General features: G+C 45.5%; 1 protein-coding gene across 4 annotated transcripts in view; it reads left to right on the top strand.

The window, feature by feature from the left end:
* The first annotated feature begins 8208 nt into the window (after positions 1–8208).
* Positions 8209–23807, top strand: part of Slc26a5 (solute carrier family 26 member 5) — a 36266-nt gene continuing 20667 nt past the window's right edge. For 3 of the 4 annotated variants that reach the window (XM_038315368.1, XM_038315367.1, XM_038315365.1), the window contains exons 1-7: positions 8209–8360; positions 9195–9334; positions 13184–13294; positions 16661–16827; positions 17847–18011; positions 20061–20213; positions 22964–23046. In XM_038315368.1, coding sequence (XP_038171296.1) covers positions 8209–8360; positions 9195–9334; positions 13184–13294; positions 16661–16827; positions 17847–18011; positions 20061–20213; positions 22964–23046 — 971 coding nt within the window. The remainder of the gene's footprint in view (positions 8361–9194; positions 9335–13183; positions 13295–16660; positions 16828–17846; positions 18012–20060; positions 20214–22963; positions 23047–23807) is intronic. The other variant, XM_038315369.1, reaches the window with a different exon arrangement.

Below are 23807 nucleotides of genomic sequence, written 5' to 3'. Positions count from 1 at the left end.
CTGCTGCACAAGGACTCCCACCTAGGCAGGTGGGAAATTACCATACCAACAATAGAGTCAACAATGCCCTACAACAAATCACCAGGCCGGGCAGAGGGAGCACAGGAACAAACAGGATGCTTAGTCATCTGACCAGAAACCGTCCTCAAGGTGAGCCCCAGGAACAAGGGCAGACCCGGGCCCTACAAACAGAGTGTGATATCAAGAACAGAGAGCCTGGGAAATGTTGTAGCTCAGTTGGGAGAGTGCTTGCCTAGCATCCAGGAAGCCCTTGGATTGGTTCACCAGCAACACATACATCAGGCGTGATGACTAATGCTTATATCCCAGGGATTAGGGGTAATACGGTACTGCCTGTTTCCAGCCAAGTCTAAACCTTAACTGCACTATTATCATGGTAATTACAATAGATCCTGCCTGAGATCAGTACAGTTCAACATGGCAGAACAGAGCCAAAGCCGCTCCTGCCTCAGTCATTTGGTGCCCCTGAGCCGCACACAGTTCCAGGTACACAGCAGTCCACATTGGAGCCGCACTCAGCAGTTTAATTCTGAGACTGAGCGTGCAGCACAGAAACTCTTTTTATCCAAGTTACAGCCAAATCTGACGCGCAGAGCACCGTGCAGCCTGGAAACATCTCTCTGTGGCAGCAGAAATCTGCCATGTTCTCCCGCTCGCCTAAGCCTGATTCCGCCATCTGCCCAGGTGCAGGCAGGGAGCAGGGAGCCATTGGCATGGTCTCAAAGCACTCTCCTTCCTATCCCAAGTGAGAACACAAATATCCAGGCCCATAAAAGCCACTGAAATGCTTTAAAGCCAGAGTTAGCGCTGGCAGCACAGCGCAGGAAGCTGCGTTTTAAAATGACTCAGCTTTTTTTTTTTTTTTGCTATTGCCGAAACAGGAAATCTCTCTACGGCACGTCCAGGCAAACAGCAAAAAGCTGTGTTAAACTCTCTCTCTCCTTTATTTAAAGCCCTCTCAGGTTTTTAAGTGGATTTAGTCACCACGTTGGAGCGCCAATCTGTAGAAGGAAGCAGTGGGCTGTGTCCCGCCACCCGGCTAGCTTTGCCCAAAATAATTACACAGAAACTGTATTCTTTTAAAACACTGCCTGGCCCATAGTTTCAGCCTCTTATTGGCTAATTCTCACATCTTCCTTTAACCCATATTTAGTAATCTGTGTAGCACCACGAGGTGTGGCTTACCAGGAGAGATCTTAACCTGCGTCTATCTCGGAGAGGAGAAGCATGGAGACTCACTATGGCGACTGCCTGAAGCGTCTCCCCAACTCTCCTTCCTTGTTCCCACAATTCTGTTCTGTCTACTCCACCTACCTAATTTTCTGTCTCTTAAAGGGCCAAGGCAGTTCTTTATTAATAATAAAAGTAACACATAGACACTCCTCCATCAAGGTGAGGTGGAGGTGTGAGGAGAAGAAAGTCAAGGTCATCCTGGCTATAGAATGAGTTTGAGGCCAACCTGGACTACAATCTATCTTCAAGAAGAAGAAAAGAGAGAGAGTTAAAGATACAGAACTACCTCACCTAAAGCCCACCCTATATACTAAAAATAAACCCACCAGAGATGGGTCTGGAAATGGGGGCCAGTGATGAGGTAGGGAGATCACAAATTCAAGACCAGCCTGGGTAATATAAGCAGATCTGGCCACAAAATAAAAGGCAAAGTTGGGGCAGAGGTTGCGCATGCCTTTAATCGCAGCACTCCGGAGGCAGAGGCAGGTGATCTCTGAGTTTGAGGCTAGCCTGGTCTACAGTGTGAGTTCCAGGACAGCCAGAGTTATACAGAGAAATCCTGTCTGGAAAAAAAAAACAACAACAACAACAACAAAGGCAAGATTGATAGCATGCACAAAGCCCAAGGTTCAATCCCAATACCACAAATAAAAATAAAAATAAATGGATCAGAAAACAGTAAGGAAAATGACGACTTTAGGGACCGGAACAACATCTGTGGGGAAGTGGGAAAGTTTTCCGGTTTCCTCCTTAGCTCTTCCACTAGGCTTTTGACTATATCAAGTTATCTTATTTTGGCTAAATGTTATTATTTTAGGGGAGTAAATGATTGGAGTTAGCCAGTAGATTCTCCTTCTGTTTTCATATGGAGAGTTTTTTCTTATTAAAGTGTCTGACATTCAAATTTCAGCCCCAGTTTGAATCACTGGGCTCTTCCTATAACATTCTGGAAGCCGCGTCATTAAGATTAGCAGTATCTCAAGTGTTCTTGGTTGGAAAATAAATATTGCAATATATCAACTTATGTGCTCATAGCTAATCTGTGTTTGAAGGGATTTGACTTCTTCAGCAAAGCTGAGTCATTCCTGTCTCCAGGCAGCTGGGGGTACCTGGAAGGGGCACTGAGGCTAAAGCGATGTTAGACTGAGAAAAGCTGAGACAGAAAACACAGGTAGATTTGGGGGACTTCCAGCTTACTCTACACAGCCCCGAGTTTATTTCGGAGCCTGATTATACACAAAAGCAGAACAAAGCACAGTCCAGACAGTCTGTCAGTATCTAACCACAACACTGTTCCTGTCTTGGAGCAAGCATGTTCTTCTCCTATCTGGAGGTGCCCTCGTCTGGCCACCGCCAGCCCGCGTCTTAGTAGATAATGTGTTATTTCTTGTGGGCAAAATGCTCCTTCCCATGGGCTTAACCAGAACTTTCTCACAGTCCTCAAGGATGCAGGCAGACCAGGCGAAGGACTTTTAAGTCAGAGTTGACTCCAGATGGAAACTGAGTCACATGTGGGCTCCCACACTTCTCTGTAGCAGGATGATTCTGACCAGGAGTTGCCACTGTGACGGAACAGGACAAAGAAGGATGCGGTGTAGGTAGAAGGCAAGAGTCTGTAGTTTCAGACAGGAACCTGCACTCTGCCTCCCACGCCCTCTAAGGTCTGGTCCTTCTCACTCCATCTCTTCTGTAACCACTCAAGCATGGTTTCTACCAGCGTCTCCCGGAGATAGACTCTCTCAATGCTCACCTTCACTGCCTGGGATGGTGACCACACCTACTCCTCTGCATTTTATGCTAATAAAAGAGTTCCTTAGAGTCCAATATTTTTGGAGGTTTTCCTTGAGCCTGGCTTCTAATTTGGCTTAAACCGCTTTTCTTCATAAACAATAAATCATAACAAGTGGGAATACGAGCCCATAATTAATATAACTTAAGCCAAGCGTTGTCATAATCCATCTAATACACATTCAGTGAGGCAGCCAGGGTTAAGAACATGGTCTCTGAAGCGAGAACATGGTCCCCAGCTGTCATGATTCCATCAGCGCCTCCAGCCCTTCGTCTGATTGTGTGGACATTCCTTACCTACATGGATGCTGTGATTCTTCACCTGACGTTTCATCACAGTGAGTAACTGTGTCTCAGTTAGAGTTTTAATTGCTGTGAAGACATACCACGAAAAGATTTGATGCTTACAGTTCAATTCATTATCGTCATGGCAGGGGCCATGCAGGCAGACAGGGTGCTGGAGAAGGGGCAGAGAGTTCTACATCTTGATCCACAGGCAGCAGAAGGAGTCTGTGTCACACTGGCCAGACTTGATCTTACAAAATCTCCTAGCCGGCCTCCATAGTGACAGGCTTCCTCCAAAAAGGCCACACCTCTTAATAGTGCCACTCCCAATAGGCCAAGCATTCAAACACATGAGTTTATGGGGGCCATACCTATTCAAACCACCACAGACTGACTGGCTTTTACTATTGCAATTCATAAGTGAACACAGACTGTCCATATTGCTTTAAATCAGTCTGTTTAATGTGCTCATAAAATATGACTTATAATTAGTATCAATACTGTTTAAATATAAATCCCCATTTGTAATAGCAAAATGGTGAAAGAAGCCTAAAGAAATATTAGTAAGGGAGTGATTAACTAAATTATTGTAAATTTACTAAAACATATCAAATATCCATTAAAATCTATAGTTACAAAACTGTTTACTGATGTAGCAAAATGGCTTTAATGTTAAAGTTAAAAATAAAAATCAAAACTGTTGAAATGGCCTCTCAGTCATGTATATATACCACATGTAGGTATATTGTGCATATATGTATATTTATAATATATACTTAATATGTGTAATTTATGGATGAAGCATAAGTTTTCTTTTTACAGTGGGCATAATAACAAAGGAAACGCATTTTATATATCAAAACCTCAGTTTCCCTTCCCAAACCTTAGCATTTCCTCATTTCCTCAGCAACAGTCTCCTGGTCCCATCCCCAAACCTTCCTGTCTTTCCTCTGTGCTTCATCACTCTCCATGAGCCAACCTACCTGGGTCCTAAGGCAATGAATTTAACTCTTAGCATCCATATAAAAAGCCAGGCATTGCTCCTGTTGTTGGACTAGAAGTCCAAACATCAGGGAGGAGTCGCTCCAGACACCACTCACATAACCACAATTGATGCAAAAGCAAGAGGATTTTTATTCTGTCATGACAGGGCCCTTCAGATTTGGGATATGAAGGAAGGACATCTGATAGCTGTTACAGTCCATCTTTTGAAGCGAAAAGCCACAGATACAAGGGGGGAACCTGAGGTTGTTTTCCAACTTATTGGATTGGCTTATTCAAAGGGTTACTAGCAGTGATTGGTCTATTCCAGAGCAGGAGAATAGCTGCGTGGTCAGGTGAGATAAGGGGAGTATCTGTGGGCCATATTGACCTTGTTTCAGTGACTAAATCAATACATCAGGAACTGAGTCAACATCTGTGGGTTGTCTTTGCCTCAATCCCCAGAATGGAGTTATGTTTGAAGATTATTCACAAGGACACAGGAGGATGAACAGTCCAGCATGTGTGTGTGTGTGCAACTGTCCTGTTTCCAAGAGAGAGTGAGTGTAAGGTTTTAGGAAAATATCTTAGGGTTAAGGGGGCTTACAAATGCATTTAGAGTTTTCCACTGTAACCCCAGTGCCTGGAGGCCAGTGACATGCGGATGCCCAGGGCTCACTGGCCGCCCAGACTAGCCTAACGGGTGAAGGAGCCCAGTAAGAGTCCAAGATGAACAGTTCATTAGAGACACGACTCAGTTTGAGTTATTGGTTTTCTATCTTGCCTGTTCTACTCTCCATCACTGGCTGATTCCTAGAACAATTAAATCAGGTTTAGTGGCAATGGAGTCAGGTATCAACTGTAGATAAAACTGTCCAAATGACTCCAACACACAGCCAGGGCCAAGCCCCAGTGCCCAATATGGAAATGGCAGGTTTAGAAGCATGTTCACTACTAACACGTCCCCTTACTGTATTTGAAATTCCCCAACGCTGATTTCCATTAGTTTTACCAGTCACGTTATGTTATACAATATTATATTGATTATATTGTATGATAAACTATAAGACTTCCATTTAAAAATAATCTCATGTGTATTTAAGTTGCATTATTACATAAAAGTCTAAAATTGTTCTTAATAGATTTTCTTCCCCCCCCCCATTTCCCTGACACGCACACCATAATAAGTTTCTCTGCTTATGCAGTAAGCCAGCTCAAGTCAAACTGAATAAGTATAACAAGAATATTGAGCAACACAACTCCTGGGTGGGTTCACTGATCTCAGAGATCAAGGCCAGAGAACTTGTGTACCCACGCTAGGTTAGGGAGGTTTTATAGGTTGTAGGAGAGGTGCCATGATGTGTCTGCCACAGTCTGGGTTTGTGCCCAGAACAAAAGCTAGGCAGTTAAGTGGGACTTGGGCATCTGGCAACTCCAGGAGTGGAAGCTGCAAAAGCTGCCAAGAATGCAGAACTGGGCTTCTGGACACCTTCCTTTGTTTGGAGACTCTTGGAGCAGGAGGGGTTTGGAGAGAGAGACAGGATGGGGGTGGGGCTTTCTGGACCATGGAGGATGAGCCGAAGACTCCAATTGAACAGTGATCATTACAGATTCTGCAGTAAAAAAAAAAAAAAAAAGAAAAAGAAATCCTCCTTTGCTGGAGTTCCCGTTCCTGTGTTGGCTCATCTGTGCTGCTATAACAAAACACCACAAACCATCTCCTCGGCTGGCAAGTGGCATGAGACGAGGCAAATGCCTTCCATCAAAGGACACGGGATCCCATCTATGAGGGCAGAGTCCTGTAACTCACCACCCGTAACTGGCCCACGTCCTTGTGCTCTTGAGTGGGCGATCGCATTTCAACACAAGCCTCGAAAGCAGCAGAAACGTTTGAACCGCGGCATTTTCCTGTCTCTCTTGCCATAATCATATATATCAACCTTCCATCTTCCTCTAGGCTGTTGGGATTTCCGTCTCCTCGAATGCGCTTGTCTTTGTTTGATATTTTAAGCACACACCCCCCTCACTGGATGGGGTTGCCGTTTCATAAAACCTAAAGCCTGACTTCTCACCGTGACGGGGTTATGTTGACCAAAATTGCCAAGCCACACTCCCAAGGCTGTCCACAGGTGACCATGTACTTATTTAACCTCTACTTAACTTACCTGGGGAACACGGGGTTTGGTTGTTGTGTACCTAACCTTCCGTAACAGTGTGTATGATCTAAGAGTAAAAACGAGTCCTAAAACTCAGGTAACACGCACCAGGGAGAGAGTCTGACTGGGGAAATCTCCCACAGGCTCATCTGTGGAACCCGTGATCTGTGGAAGCTAGGAAATGGGACCTGGTTGGAAGAAGTAGGTCCCTGGGGCATGCCTTTGAAGATTTAAAGGGCTCAGATTCTCTCTCCCTTCCCCCCACCACCACCACCCTTTTCCTCTCTTCTTCCTGGCTATTGTAAAGGGGGCAGCTCTGTTTCCCCATACTCTTCCGCTAAAATGGGCTGAAACCATAAACTTAACAAACAACTCTCCTTAAGCTGTTTGAAGTCTGGCTGACACAGCCTTGCTACCAAGTCTTACTGGACTGGCCCACTCTTTCTCGGAGCCTAGAACACTGCAGATGTCGTTTGTTTAAAAACTTGGGCTAGTTTTTAGTCTCCTCTCCATCCTGGTCTCTGTGGTTACTATTTTGTCATTGTTTTTTTTTTTTTTTTTTTTTTTTTTTTTTTTTTGAGACAGGGTTTCCCTGTAGTTTCTAGAGCCTGTCCTGGAACTAGCTCTTGTAAACCAGGCTGGCCTCGAACTCACAGAGATCCACCTGTCTCTGCCTCCCGAGTGCTGGGATTAAAGGCGTGCGCCACCACCACCCGGCTATTTTGTCATTGTTATAAATGGTTTTACGCTTTTTAAAAGGTGAGATCATTCATCGCAGCTCAGGCTAGACTTGAATTTTCAATTTTCCTGCCACAGCTGCTCAGGTCCTACAGTCTTTTCTCCTTTATTATGTATACATGCCCGTTTGTGTCTCATTTCTTATTAAAAATTAAGTCCTTGAGAATTATCAATAATGATGTGTCTACAGTTACTATATTTCTTTTAGCTATTACGTCTTGTTCCATTTATGCGTATGTGTATTTTTATTATATGCAAGTATGTATTTGCATTTCTCCAATTACTATTGTAGTTCTCCTATGAGTATTTTTGTATATACCACCATATGTACAACCATGTTGGGTTTTTATTCTGGAAATATTTATTTTACTTATTTTTTTCAGTATGTATCAAGGGAAAAGGAACCAAGCCACTACACCATTCCCAATATAGCCAACTTTAAAACAATACCATAGTGCACTGTTGCTTCTAAATAGGGACGACTATGGACATCACCAAGAACTTCCTCCATGGGGGTACAAGTCTCAGCCCAGAATAGCAAGTATTGGTAAAAACACAGACTTAAGAAAGACAGTATAATACCTTCCCAAGGCGTGTGATCAGAGTAAGGGCCGATCTTAACCATCTTTGCTGTTGGTTTGACATACCATTGATCAGAGTTCATCTGGCTTCTACTTCTGTTAACAAAGAACTAGAGGCAGTGGGCTGCAGGACCAGCACTAAGCTTAACATGAATGCTTGTTGAACTTCTACACACTCCCTATTTATTGTTCTGAGGGGAATACACAAACAGGGTTCTTAAATTTGTTTTTGTTCACGATATTCGTGAATGCCTACTCTACACAACCTCGCGGGAAGTATGCTGGGGGTTCTGAGGAGTCCTCAGAACCTAGACCACCCTAAGGAAGAGATGGCTTTCACCACGTAAAACGGGTTTTGTTTTCTCCCTTAGTGACTGACCCTCCAGAAATGCTTGTCTCCTGCTGCCGGTGAAGAACCGCAGACCATGGATCATGCTGAGGAAAATGAAATCCCCGTGGCAGCTCAGAGGTACTGCGTGGAGAGGCCGATCTTTAGTCACCCTGTCCTCCAGGAGAGGCTGCACGTGAAGGACAAGGTCTCCGATTCCATCGGGGATAAGCTGAAACAGGCCTTCACGTACGTCTAACCCATTTCCTCTTCCGTAGCCTTCGGCTCTGAGAATTCAAGGTCCCATGCGTGAAGATCTTTTGGCGAGTTGGAGGAAAAATGAGGGGTGAACACTTGCAGTCTACAGAGCCATGACTCTGGTGTCAGCCTTTGGCTTGGTCCGGTGAACCCTGTGCGTGGCATCGCGAGACTTGGTTTCATTTCTGTTGCTATGATAAAACAGCCTGACGAAAAGCAACATAGGAAGGAAGAATTTCTTTATCTCACGGGTCTATTATTGCAGACAGGCAAGATAGGAACCTAAAGCCACAGTCAAGAGCAGAGCAGGGGGAAAATATACTGGTGGACGCTTGATAGCTCTGTGCTCCCTTATACTATTCAGGACCCCTCTCCTTGGTAAATGACACAGTAGACGAGGTCATACCACAATTAACAGTCAAGACAATTTCCCACAGACAACCCATATTGTCTAGACCAATTTGATCTAGACAATTCCTCATTGCAACTCTCTTCCCGATGGTTCTAAATTACGTTGGTATAATTAACTAACCGACACACCATGCTTAATGGTTTTCTACTCCTCCTTACATCCATGTAAAGGTTTGCATACCTGTTCTCAAATTCTCCATAAAGTTCTAAACCATCTGCCTCCCCCGTTGTTCACAGGGCTGGTTCGGCCTCTCTGTCTTGGTTCCCATGTGGGTCCCCACCCTGTTCAGTAGCATCTTAATCACTGTGGTTTGCTCCTTATCACTCATAAACTGATGAAGAGAGACCATCCCAGTGTGGGTTCTACAGGGACGTCCCTCGCTTACAACTTTGTCTGTGTCTTTGTCTCCTTAGATGCACTCCTAAGAAAATAAGAAACATTATTTACATGTTTCTGCCCATCACTAAGTGGTTACCAGCATATAAATTCAAAGAGTATGTGTTGGGGGACTTGGTCTCGGGCATAAGCACGGGAGTGCTGCAGCTTCCCCAAGGTTAGTACAATACGTTGTGTTCTCTCTCTCTCTCTCTCTCTCTCTCTCTCTCTCTCTCTCTCTCTCTCTCTCTCTCTCTCTCTGTCTCTCTCTCTGTCTCTCTCTGTCTCTCTCTGTGTCTCTCTGTGTCTCCCTCTCTGTCTCTCTCTCTCTCTCCTCTCTGGTGTGTTGTGTGTCTTCCACTGTTTGTTTTCCTTGCTTCCATCCCCTCATCTAATTGTTTAACCTGTGCCCATCACAGTTGCAGGTTCATGGTTTTTGTCATACTGTTCCAGTAACTTTTACCTTTCTAAGAAATCTTTTCAGAAACTTAAGAAGCATGGGATCATTCACAGTGGAAAGGGGTGGTCCCAATCTGAGGATCAGTCAGTTGCTCAGTCAACAATTTGTTGTAGTTGTGGTAAATTTCTTGTTTCTGGGCCCATGACGTGACTAAAAGGGATTATGATGCATTGGATTTTCTTGACAACTCTGTGGTTTTATCTATTATTAAAAGAATATTAAAAAATATCAACCTGTGAGCCAGGTACGGTGGAACATGCCCTAAATCCTAACTCATATGGAATACTGTGATTTCAAGGAAAGTTGGTCCAAATAGCAAGTTTTGGGACAGACAGGGTTACACAGTGAAACACTGTCTCAAAAAAATTTATGTTCATTCTAAGCAATATGTGCTATCAAGCGCATGCCTGGTTCCCGTACACCTAGAGCGCTAACTAACTATCCAAACTGGGACTAAGACAAGAAATAAATAAAGGAACATACACATGATTAAATTATAAGCCTCATAAAGGAAAACAGGGGATCCTAAGACATTATTGGGGAGCTAGTTTAGGTAAAGAAATAATGGAAAAGTTCTTTGGAAGAGTGGACTCAGCATGCATTTGTGCAAGAAACTGTAATTAAACACATTACTCACACAAAGAAAAGAAAGACATCAAAGTGGGAAGGGGTTGCTGTAAAGAAGGATTGAAAAAACAGGAAAAAGCTGAAAAGGTAAAAGAGATAGAGAAAATGATCAAAATTTAGCATAGATATGTTATAAAATTGTAAAAAAAAAATTTAAGTCAATGTAAGCTGAGACGTCAGGCAGGTAAAAGCAAGAGGAAAAGCATTTCCGACAGGAGGAGCAGTGTGACTGAGGTGGGCTCAAGAAAAGACCTGGGCTGAGTAAATGCGCCAAGGGGAAGGCGGTGCATGAGGGGTGTATACAGGAAGACAGTGCACCAGAGGTGTAGACAGTAGGAAGACAGTGCACCAGGGGTGTAGACAGGAAGACAGTGCACTGGGGTGTAGACAGGAAGACAGTGCACCAGGGGTGTAGACAGTAGGAAGACAGTGCACCAGGGGTGTAGACAGGAAGACAGTGCACCGGGGTGTAGACAGGAAGACAGTGCACCAGGGGTGTAGACAGTAGGAAGACAGTGCACCAGGGGTGTAGACAGGAAGACAGTACACCAGGGGTGTAGACAGTAGGAAGACAGTGCACCGGGGTGTAGACAGGAAGACAGTGCACCAGGGGTGTAGACAGTAGGAAGACAGTGCACCAGGGGTGTAGACAGGAAGACAGTGCACCAGGGGTGTAGACAGTAGGAAGACAGTGCACCGGGGTGTAGACAGTAGGAAGACAGTGCACCAGGGGTGTAGACAGGAAGACAGTGCACCAGGGGTGTAGACAGGAAGACAGTGCACCAGGGGTGTAGACAGGAAGACAGTGCACCAGGGGTGTAGACAGGAAGACAGTGTACCAGGGGTGTAGACAGGAAGACAGTGCACCAGGGGTGTAGACAGGAAGACAGTGTACCAGGGGTGTAGACAGGAAGACAGTGTACCAGGGGTGTAGACAGTAGGAAGACAGTGCACCAGGGGTGTAGACAGTAGGAAGACAGTGCACCAGGGGTGTAGACAGGAAGACAGTGCACCAGGGGTGTAGACAGTAGGAAGACAGTGCACCGGGGTGTAGACAGGAAGACAGTGCACCGGGGTGTAGACAGCAGTAGGAAGACACAGGCTGGGATCAGATGATTACATGTTCATAACCTCCCTAGGCTACAGAGAAGTTTCAAGTCAGCCTGAGACACTGGGCTAGTTCCTGTCTTAAAAAGTAAAAATGAGGTGGGGTGGATGGAGCCCAGCAAGGTCCTAGGTTCAGTCCCAGTAGAGAGAGGAGAAAGGGCAGAGAGAAAGAGCAGCTCAGAAGGAAGCAGAGCTGGCAAGATGGTTGGTGGAGAAAGACACTAAGTGCAGTAGCCTGGTGACCAAATTCAGTCCCAGAACACAGGTAAGGATGAAGGGAGACCTCTGGACTGCATGTGTACAGCATGGCACAAGTCATCCTACACACACACACACAACACACACACACATACACACACACGCATACACCCCCCCCACACACACACATATACACATACACACACACATATACCCACACACCCACACATACACATACACCTACACACACTCCCCCACACACACACATACATACACATACACACACATACACACACATACACACATACACCCCAACACACATACACACACATACACACACATATACACACATACACATACACACACATACACAACAGGGACCCTGTTGTGTGGCGCCATCCTCTGGCCCAACTGTAGCCACCTTCAGGAGTCCAGCTAGGCCTGCGCGCCAAGGACCGTCACAGCTGGGCTTGCTCGCTGTAGATGTTCCTCTTGGAAGGAGGAGCAGGCTGGGCCATAAGACCCTCACCTGTGCATCCGGCCACCTCCCCCACCCAGCTGTGTGCAGCTCTGCCCTAACTGCACATGACTCCAGAGTCCCTGAAAGAAGCTAGAGCAGTCATTCTCAATCTGTGGATGGTGACCCCTTCGGGGGTCCTACATATCAGATATCTTCATTACAATTCATAACAGTAACAAAATTACCCTTACGAAGTAGCAATGAAATAACTGGGGGTCACTACAATGTGAGGAACTGTATTAAAGGGTCACGGTATTAGGAAGGTTGAGAACCAGTGGGCTAGAAGATGAAACAGGAAAGGATGAGGGGGAAGGATTCCATCTACAGAGCCCTGGGGAAGCCTGACGTCATCCCTTCTGGGAGCAGAACGTCCAGTGTGGCTGCCTTAAGGTCACCTCTGTAAGCTTATTGCTTTCTCTGAGTGGCTTTGGTAGAATTGTACCTGTCTTTGTTGCTGGGACCTTAGGAGGAAGTAGATATTATTCATGTCTCTCCACAACGGAAGGAATTTTGGGAGCACGCCCAAAGGGTGTGACCTACACTGTTAAAGTCTCTCAGAATAAAATCCTAAGTGTTCTGGTTGGAAGACTACAAACCTGGAAGTGAACCAGGCTTGGCTCACTTGGAAGATACCTGTCCAAGAAGACTGCAGAGTGAGCATTTGGCAACAGAGGAGCCAGGGAGAGCTTAGCTTCCGATGAGGGACAAGTAATGGTACATAGGGGTCGGGTGGAGGGGCGTGGATAGGCCAGGAAATGGCACAGTGGAGGATGTTGCTCAGCTTTCTTGCTCCTTCTAAATCAGTCCAGGACTTAAACCCAGGGAGTGGTGCAAGCCACATTTAGAATGGTGTGCCTACCTCAGTTAACCTTGTCCATACAATCCCCCCCAGACCAGTCAGGAGGTTTCCTTACAGTGACTCTAGACCCTGTCAAGTTTACAATCACGATGAGCCAACACTGCAGTACGGACTGTGTTCATGGTGTTAGGGCAGAAGAAAGGCATCTGCTTAAATTAAGACAGGGATCACGTGCTCATCAGAGCCCAAGAGGTTAAAAGGAATACACCCTGCTATTGGTGAACCATGACTCCGTCTGTGCCCTCTGTTTCTGCAGGCTTAGCCTTTGCAATGCTGGCAGCGGTACCTCCGGTGTTTGGCCTGTACTCTTCATTTTACCCTGTTATCATGTACTGTTTCTTCGGGACCTCCAGACACATATCTATAGGTAAAGACATACGTTTAATAACATAAAGCTTTTTGCCAAGCTTTGCAATATGCTTGTTATTATTGCTTAATTAAATTTTTGTGACTGCGTATCCATTAATTGCTTTAAAAATGTGACTACACTCTTCTGAGGCAGTATGCCAGCAGGTTGAGCCCTCGCCTAGCCTGTGTGCAGCCCTGGACTCATTCCCCAGCCATGTGCGTGTTTTCTTCTTCTTCTTCTTCTTCTTCTTCTTCTTCTTCTTCTTCTTCTTCTTCTTCTTCTTCTTCTTCTTCTTCTTCTTCTTCTTCTTCTTCTTCTTCTTCTTCTTCTTCTTCTTCTTCTTCTTTTCTTCTGCTCCTGCTCCTGCTCCTCCTCCTCCTCCTCCTTTTTCTTCTTCTTCTTCCTCCTCCTCCTCCTCCTTCTTCTTCCTCCTCCTTCTTCTTCCTCCTCCTCCTCCTTTTTCTTCTTCCTCCTCCTCCTTCCTCCTCCTCCTTCCTCCTCCTCTTCCTTCCTCCTCCTCCTCCTCCTTCTTCTTCTTCCTTCCTTTTCCTTCTCCTCTTCCTCTTTCTTCTTCTTTCTCTTCTTCCTCTTCTTATTCCTCCTTCCACTTCTCCAAGGTTTCTGAAATTAATAGCTTTCTTATAATCTTGGGTTAATTAAATGAGCAATTTTTTGCATAAAAGATTGTAAGATGAGACCAGTGCTTTATTTTCCAGTACACTTTGCTTGTGTCTGGATTTCCTTCCTATTTATTTTGATAGTGATACTCAGGGCTCCTAATCACCTTGTGGAATATGGAACTTCATCACACTTTAAGCTCTGAGTTATACATGTTCTCTCTTTGTGCGTATAGGATCAGATGCCTGTGAATTTAATTATAATGCTAGAGCTTTGTAAGGCTGCGTGTTCTTGGTATCTATTGCTTGGTAACAAATGCTACCCAACTTAGAAGCTTATATTGTATATCACTTTTAAAAATAAATTTAAATTATAAAAGTAAATAGGATTCATGAAAGCAATCATTTTATTCTCTCTCCCAGTCCCGAGAAGTCAGCATCTCAGAAGGGTTCACCTAAGCAACCATCACTCTTCCTACTCCTTCCCTTTCTTCCCCATCCCCTCCCCTTCGTCTCTTGTCCATGTGGTCCTAGGAATTGCCCCTATAGCCTTGCTGGAGCTTTATCACACACGGGGACCTAGGCTCCAGCAGAAGTTTTGAGGCTCATGAGCTGGTAAGATGGCTCGGCTGGTAAAGGCGCCTGTCTCCAAAACTGGTGACCTGAGTTCAATCCCTGTGGCCCTCTAGAGGGAAGGCACGAACTCCCATAAGTTGTCCTGCGATTGCCTCACATGAACTATGAGGTAAACTATGAACTATGCCCACCTTTTTTTCCTATGTGTGTTTGTGTATGTGTGTGTAAACATACATGTGGAGGCCAGAGGTAAATGTCAGGTGTCTTCTGCTATTACACTCAACCTCTTATCTTCTTTTCCAGTATAGTTCATTTTATTTTATTTTTTGAAGCCATCTTTTTTTATTTTAAGTACCAATCTCAGTTCCCTCTCCCTCCTCTCCTTCTGCTCCCCTCCCCTTCCGCCCACGGCCCTGCCCATCCACCACTCAGAGCGTCTGAAGCCCTAATAACCTGAGACTGGTTGGATGAATTACAGGGTATCCAAAAGATGGGATGACCTAGAAAGCTTTAAAAATCACGTTGTGAAAGAATAGTGGCTTAAAATTAATGTTAAACGCATAGAAAAGTGGGCTTTCATAGATTATGAATGGTGGGATATACAATCCCAACTCTGAAAATCAATTATTTATAATATGTATTGTAAGAAACAAAGACCATTCACTACCATATATTTAAGGAATAGCGAATGGTATAATGTATTTACCTATTACTGTTCTGTTGGACACTCTGACTATCTCAAAGCTTTAATTGTTATTATTTATTTTTTTAAAAAAACTATCTTTTCTCGTTGTACACACCAATCCCAGTTTCCACTCCCTCTTCTTCTCCCGTTCCCTCCACCCCCCCCCCACATTCACTCCACAGAGAGGGTAAGGTTTCCCATGGGGAGTCAACAAAGTCTAGCACATTGCTTTGAGGCAGGACCAAGGCCCTCCCCACTATATCTAGGCTGAGCAAGGTATCCCTCCAAAGAGAATGAGTTCCAAAAAAACAGTACAAGCAGTAGGGATAAATCCTGGTGCCATTATCGGTAGCCCCACAGTCTGCCCCAGTCATACAACTGTCACCCACATTCAGAGGACCCAAGAGAAGCTAAGTAACAAAGAGAACCCTAAGAGAAACATATATAGATTCCCCTGGGAAGGGGAAATAAGCAAGATCTCCTGAGAAAATTAGGAGCATGGGGGTGGGGTGAGAAGGGAGGGCAGAAGGGAAGGAGGAGGGGAGAAGAGGAGGAGAGAGGAGAACTTGAGGGAACAGGACAGTTCACCTCATATCTTGAGGCAAAGTCTCTCACTGAACCCAGAGTGCACTGCTTGGTTAGACGGGTTGAAAAGTGAGCTCTGAGGATCCACTTCCTCCTGCAGCACGAGTGTTATGGGCACACACTACAACACCAGATTTTATGTGGATGCTATAGATCCTAACTCAGGTCCTCAAGCTGGAAGACACAGCCCTTCACGGACAGAGCTACTCCCCAGCCCTGCAGTATCACCGTGGGGGGTCCCTGCAAATGCCACAGCCTTTGGACTGAGGCAAGAAGGAAATCCAGTCCAGCACGACTTAGTTAGCTGGTGTTGGTTCAAACCTCTAGAGTCTGACAACAGGAAGTTTATTTTTGACATAGTTAACTTTGGTGACAATTATCTCAATCCCAAGCACACAATAAAGCTTAAGGCATGACTTTATCCAAACTCCTCTGCAAAATATATGTGGCCTCTACCGTGAAGGGGGGTTCTATACCTAAGGGTCCAGGATCTGGTGTGTTCTTGGTCATATAGATAACACCAGGCCTCATAGTACACGTAACATCTCCCCTAACTATTGACTGAGAAACGATTCTCAAGATAAAGGTCTCAAGGAGAAGGATGATTCAGGTGTGGCTTGTCCTTACAGATAGCACAAGGCACCAGAAGGTTCTGGGTGGAAAACAGGTGCACAGCCCTTCTGTTGAAGAGGCGAGCCTGTGTGTGTCACAACCCTGGTTTCCCTGGTGCTTCTCTGTGAGCACGAGGACCTCAAAAGTCACTCAGGGTTCCTGCTTTCTGCTAAAATGATTGGGTCGTTCTTTCGGCTAAAATTATGTTATAAGCCCCTGACCAGGGTGGGGTCATTCCTGATCATGACATCAGGGCTACTGGATTAGCTTCCTGAGCTTCTGAACAGCTTATTCATGCTCCTGTTTCAGGCCCCTTTGCTGTTATTAGTCTGATGATTGGCGGTGTGGCCGTTCGGTTAGTACCAGATGATATAGTCATCCCAGGAGGAGTAAATGCCACCAATGGTACAGAAGCCAGGGATGCATTAAGAGTGAAAGTCGCCATGTCTGTGACCTTACTTTCGGGAATCATTCAGGTGAGACTCCAGTTTGGGGAAATGGACTCGGGTTGGTTCATCTGTGGATGCCTACTGAATTCTCTAAGCTGGTCTCACTATGTGTGGGCAGAGTCAGACGGCAAAACTCCAGAGCTGGGGGTTCAAGATGCTGGCAACAGCTGCCCACTGAGAATGACTAATGGGTTTACCTTGAGTGTTCCAGATATCCTAAAAGCAAAACAAGTTTGATGGAGTGGGTGGTGGTCAGGGAAGAGGCCCCCCCCTTGTGAACTTGGAGGGTCTGGCAGGCATATGACCTGCATGAGTGAGCCCCTCATAAACAGAGTGTAAGTAAGCACTGACAAAGGACTCAAGCTATCGCAGGTTATGTTATTTTCTTTATAACCAGTGTTCCGTTAGCTACCACAGGTACGAGTGGCCTAGAAAGTGTTATGCCTAAGTTTCTGGTCCCCAAATAATTTCACGGAGCCAGATTTCTGATGCAAATTACATGAGGATTTTTTAATATTCAAACTCAAGTTTGGACCAGCATCTTTCCAGCACCCCAGCATGGGGGGTGCAGAAAGTATGGCAGGGAGCCCTGGGAGGGTAGAGCTTTTAAAAGGGAAACACGGTAATCAGGGGAGTTCAGTCCTGTTTTGGGACTGGGTAAGGAGGGCATAGGGTAAGGTAGTTTCTGAAACGATTGGTCTGTTTGGGGGTGTGAAAACCTAACAGCCATAAATAAATAACTGACAAGGTATCTTCAAGGACAGGATGCCTCCCAGGAATGTCTAGACCTCGTTAAATTTTATGGCCCTGCTCCCTAGCTCCTTAATTGGCTATTTTCAGGGTATCCTTTCAAGTTTCTGCTATCTCCGCACATTTCTGGAGCTTAGATCTGCCCCCACCCCCAGCTCATTAGATGGCATAAGCCCCTTCTTTAAAATGGAGTTTGCAAAGTCAGCTCCTCACAAGAGAGGCTCACCCGTTGTCCGATAATTGTCTTTTCCTAACCCATTTTGCTGTTTGTTTCTTTGTCATTTTAAAAACCGTAGTTTTGCCTAGGTGTCTGCAGGTTTGGGTTTGTGGCCATTTACCTCACGGAACCTCTGGTGCGGGGGTTCACCACCGCGGCCGCGGTGCATGTGTTCACCTCCATGCTGAAATACCTGTTCGGGGTGAAAACGAAGCGGTACAGCGGGATCTTTTCGGTGGTGTATGTAAGTAGGCGATGCCCGACTCCTGCTGCTGGCTCCCCACACTCCACCCCTATCTGCCTCTGTTTATCTTTCTACCTTCAATGCTGCGGGGCGGGCCGGGTGGGGCGGGTAGGACGCGGTTGCTGCTTAAATCCTGAAACCCACGTTGGGGGTCCATAGTTCTCCCCCGCCTCAGGAGTTAGTGCGCTGCTGGTGGCTGCACCCATCACTCATTAGCTGAGCAGTCAGCCTGTAAGACCACATGAGGGTAGTTTTAAAGATAGAATAGGAAGCTGGGTGAATTAAAAGCACGCCTTTAATTCTAGTCCTTCCGAGGCAGAAACAGGCAGATCTCTGTGAGTTTGAGGCCAGCCTGGTCTACAGAGGGAGTTCCAGGTCAGCCTGGGATACCTAGTGAGTTTTAGGCCAGCCAAGGCTACACAGTGAGACCCTATCTTAAAAAACAAAGAAAAGATATAATAGGAAAACATCTCTCACAAAGGCTGCTTATTCAAGCTGGCAAAAAAAAAAAAAAGGTGAACCACAACTGGGCAAACGTGCCTTACAAAATACGTTAAGTGCCCTAAGAATGAGAACAGGGTCTCTAAAGCTGAGTACAGACGCCTTTAGATTAGGGTTCTGGGAAGGCCATTTTGAAGAGGTGGCATTTAAATTTGAATCCTCAGTTGATAATACTGGACTCAAACTGTAAGGAGATCCCACAAATTATTAATTTCTGTGATGGCTGGAAATAGACCTCCTACTTCTAGACTTCTCAGAATGACTTGTCACGGAGAGAATGCAGTCTGCACCTGCGCAGCGCAGTCTGCACCTGCAGGAGTCCTAGGCTGTGCAGCCCAGGGGTGGTGGGCTCTCTGCTTTCTTGGGTTTCAGATGAAATGGTTACATTTGGGTATCCAGACCATAGCCATAAGATGATTGGCTTTCTTCTCTCCTGGGCTTCTTTCTAAGCATCATTCCCCTGACCCCAAAGCTTGCCTGACTTCACTATCATCTTCTCCTGACAACTGAAGATTTCTAAAACTTAGCTGTGTGTTGACCTCTGCGCAGTATTCCGTGGGGTTGACGCTGAATCTTCCGTAACATTCACAACTCAGCCCCAGGGAGATTTCTCTGAATTTTATAAGAGCTACCTTCTGATATCAGCATATCAAAAGCATAAGCCTTGTGTGTAGTCTGTCCAAACACTCCAGAGGAACGTGAGTTCAAGGTCAACCTGGACTCCACAATGAGACCCTATCTCAAGCAAAACAAAACAACAAAGTCCATAATGTTGTTGGATAAGAATTATGAGTATAAAGTTATATGGTTAGGTTAAAGAAAATATCTCCTAATCTATAGATGATATGAAGAGAAATACTTCAGTCTAAAACCTTCCAGTTTGTGTACTGAGGGTTGGCTCCAGGGCCCGGAGCCTGCCAATTGCACACTCCACCACTGAATTGTACACTAGCTGCCCCCACCCACCTCTGTCTGAAGTTTAGCCTAAGCCGAATTTTTTGCAGACTTTTTTTTTTTTTTTTACTGTGGTAAAATACACTAGACAGGAGGCCTGGCTTGAAGAGGAGGATCAGCAGTGAAAGTACTTGCTGTCCTTCCAGAAGACACCTGTGGTGGCCGCAATCACTTGGAACTCCAGTTCCAGAGCACCTGACACCATCTCCTGACTTTCATGGGCTCCTATAATCATGATGTCAAACACATACACTCAGGCACACGTGCAGACCTGCCAAAAGTAGACAGACGTTTTTAAACTACGTAGCAGCGCGTATCTCATGGTTGACACTCTTCCTAACTCTACAGTGCAGTGCAGTTAAGTGCATTCGTTTTGCCAGGCAACTGGGGCGGCCTCCGTTTACAGAATCTCTCCAGCAGCCCAGACGGAAGGACGCTTCCCTCTCATGAAGCCGTCTCGGCCCATCCTCTCTGCTCAGCTCTGCTACCCGCTGTCACTCTTGTCTCTGTGAACTATGTGTCTGGTGCCTCATGTGTGTTCGGTCACCCAGGACCAGAGCGCTATGTAAACATCCGGCATTCACTGTGTTACAGAGTACCGTTGCTGTGTTGCAGAACGTTAAAAACCTCAACGTGTGTTCCCTAGGCGTTGGCCTGATGGTTTTTGGTTTGCTGTTGGGTGGCAAGGAGTTTAATGAGAGGTTTAAAGAGAAATTGCCAGCACCCATTCCGCTAGAGTTCTTTGCTGTAAGTACATGCAAGGCGGTGGCCTGTTCAGCCCCTGCCATCGCATGCTTCTGTTCCTACAAGGGATTCTGAAGTGCAGGTGATAGAGGGACAGGAAGCTGGAGGGTCCTCCCCCGATTCTGCAGAATAACTAACGAAATAGTAAAAATAAAAATGCATTAAAACATACACACAGGTGACTTTTAAAACCTACGTGAAGACATAATATGAGTTTTAACATTGGTTATCTCCGAGAGATGGGATTTGGAGGGATTTGCTTTGCTTAAGTTTTTTCCATTATGTTTACTTTTTAAAGAGCACACAGCATGCTGAGAGGTGGTGGCACACACCTTTAATGCCAGCACTCAAGAGGCAGAGGCAGGTGGATCTCTGTGAGAATGAGGCCAGCCTGGTCGTCAGAGGAAGTTCCAAGACAGCCATGGCTACACAGAGTACCCTTATCTCAAAAAACAAAAAATGAAAAAAAAATCACATATTACTTTAATAACCCATAATAACTTCAATAGCTTTAGTTACCTTAATAAAGTGGCTTCCGTCTTCCACTTGGAAAAGATAAGATTTCCCCAGCTTTCTCTGTTTCTGGTACTTCTATGCTGAGATAAACATGTCACAGTCTCACGTAAGTCAAGTCCGACTATCTCACAACATATTCGTGACTGAAAAGTTAGTAGTATGTAACATGAGGGCCGGGCTTGCTGGGGTTTCTGTCCTGCCCAATTCCCACAGCTGGCAAGTCACAACGAAAATCACACAGAGAGTCTGCATTAGTTACAAAACTGATTGGCCCATTAGTTCAGGCTTCTTATTGGCTCTTATAACTTATATTAACCCATTATTCTTATCTATGTTAGCCACATGGCTCAGTACCTTTTTCAGCGGGGCAGGTCACATCCTGCTTCTTCCATGATCTGGGTAGGACTGCGGAGGGAGCTTCCTGCTTCCCAGAATTCTCCTGTTCTCATTGTCCTGCCTCTACTTCCTGTCTGGTTGTCCCGCCTATACTTCTTGCCTGGCTACTGGCCAATCAGTGTTTATTTAAAACATAATTGACAGAATATAGACAATTGTCCCACACACATCCAACTAGAAAAGGCAGAAGAGGGCATCTCCAGCAATTTCAGAACCTCTTCTCCAGCTAGGATTGGGTGTAGAGTCCCGGTTTCTTCTTGGAACAGCGAGAGGTGCAGGGCAGCTTTTCCACACACAGGGCAGCAGAGGCTGCTGAGGAACTAATGGATGCCTGTGGCCTTTCCTGCCTTGGGTACCAGTTCTGCCCACAGCCCAGATTCCCTTCAAAAATTCCATCATGCTTCCTGGGGGAGTAGTTTTCTATAACTATCACTGAAATAATACTTCCCGTGTGCTTTTTTTTTTTTTTTTTTTTTTTTTGGTTTTTCGAGACAGGGTTTCTCTGTAGCTTTGGAGCCTGTCCTGGAACTAGCTCTTGTAGACCAGGCTGGTCTCGAACTCACAGAGATCCGCCTGCCTCTGCCTCCCGAGTGCTGGGATTAAAGGCGTGCGCCACCAACGCCCGGCTTCCCGTGTGCTTTTTAGACCTCTCGCCAGGGCAGTGAGATGTCTCAGTGGATGAGGACATTTGCTGACAAGCCTGACAGTGAGTTCCATTCCCAGGACCCACATGGTGGAAGAAGAAAACTGACTTCCAAAAGTCCTCTGACTTCTACATGTACAGTGTGGCACGCACTTGCACGCAGACACACACATCAACCCATAAAACGTAACCTCCCCCACACCCCCAAGAAACCTGAAGCAAATAAACTTCTTATCTATGCACTCCACAGATAAAAGAAAGAGGGGGGAAAAAGCATTCTTCTGAAAAGTTTGAGGACAGGGTCTTCACAATTCCTTTTAAGCATGACCTTTATTTCTTATTATAAATTTATTTTGAGTTTTGCATTCTGTGATACACCTCTTCGTGCTAACAGGAAACCAATGGTTTAGTAATTAGTTACGGTCACATAAAATTGAGCCTCCAGGTACTTAAACCATCTTTGTTTTGTGAGCTGAAGTAGTCTAGGCATTCCTCCAGTGTGAGAGGCATAGCCGGTGGATGTTACTAGAGGTTATGAAGAGGCCACTGCTGTGAGAACTGCCTGTCCCTAGAGCTGGTCTTTCTTCTCTCCTGGACAGCCCATTCCAGAAGTTCTGGAAGCAGCAGTTCCTGGGAATGAAGCAAAGCAGCTATTACACCTTCTGTCTTGCTCCTCTGCTTGGAACGTTGTGTTTTATACTTCACATAAATCTCGGGGTTGGGAGCTCTGCTCTGGGTGACAGACTGTGTACTCTGGACCTGGAGAAAACTGTGTGCCACAATGGGAAGCTTCTGGCTATGCTGATGCTGCTGTCCTAGAGACAGAGACAGCAGCAAGAGCAGGATTCTAAAGCCAAATGTGGGTTCCATGGTGACAGGCTGATATTACCAGCCTCACCACACACGTGGTGTGTAGCCTACATTCCTTCTATGCACCTCAAAGCCAACCCCAGTGATGGCTTCCTCCTGCTGCAGCTAACCAGATATCTCAGCTGGGTGCAGAGTAAAGAAACTGATTCAGGCCTCAAGGGCCGTAGGGTTCTTTGTGAGGTGAAGCCACTGAGAGGAGGTAGCTGGCAGCTGAAGACCCCCCCTCCTAACCCTGGGAAGTGAAAAGATTCCCTGATCAGCAGATTCTTTGATTTAGTGGTATGTCGGTACTTGACTCTGAGGTGTGCCTGCTTTGTGTCTATTGTAGGTGGTGATGGGAACTGGCATTTCTGCGGGGTTTAACTTGCAAGAGTCCTACAGTGTGGATGTCGTTGGAACACTTCCTCTAGGGTAAGAAAATAGTTTAAGAAGAGTGATTGAATATTCAAGGGATCTACTATCATAAAAAAATCATCTTTTCTGCATATCAAATAGCTGGATGTTTTAAAGGCTTGAAGGTGTGTGTTTGTGTGTGTGTGTGTGTGTGTGTGCACATAGCAGCTGAATGTGATGGCACACACCTTTAATCCCAGAATTTAGGAGGCAAATCTCTGTGAGTTCAAGGCCTTCCAGGTCTATGTAGCAGGTTCCAGGAAGCCAGAACTATATAGTGAGACCCTGTCTGGTGGGAAGAGGGGCATAGCAGGAAAAAAAATAATTAAAGATTTTACTTACCATTTCTAAAGATTTTATTTTTATGGAGATGTACATGCAAGTGTACACATTCAGGAGGCCAAAAGAGGTCCTGGAGCTGATGATGTTACAGGAGGTTGGGAGCCACTTGACATGGGTTCTAGAAACCAGACTCTTAGCCTCTGCAGGAGCATCAAGCACTCTCAGCCGCTGAGCCATCTCTGCCCCATTAACCTCTTTTAAATATGCACTCCAGTAGTGTTGAGTATATTCACACTGTAAACGGATCTCTGGGACACTTTCACCTGGCAAACCACCTTGTTCAATCCTCACCGAACAACCACACCTTCTTTCTCCGTCTTTTAGGCCCTGGTAACTCAAGTCATTTTTGCCAGTGGATCATACAGTATTTGCCTTCTTGTGATTAGCTTATTTCACCTGACGTAGTATCCTCAAGGTTTATCCAGAGGGGAACACAG

This window comes from Arvicola amphibius, chromosome 18, assembly GCF_903992535.2.
Source record: "Arvicola amphibius chromosome 18, mArvAmp1.2, whole genome shotgun sequence".
Taxonomy (NCBI): Eukaryota; Metazoa; Chordata; class Mammalia; order Rodentia; family Cricetidae; genus Arvicola; species Arvicola amphibius.
Note: the sequence above shows the minus strand (reverse complement) of the source record. Positions and strands in the feature narration are given on the sequence as shown.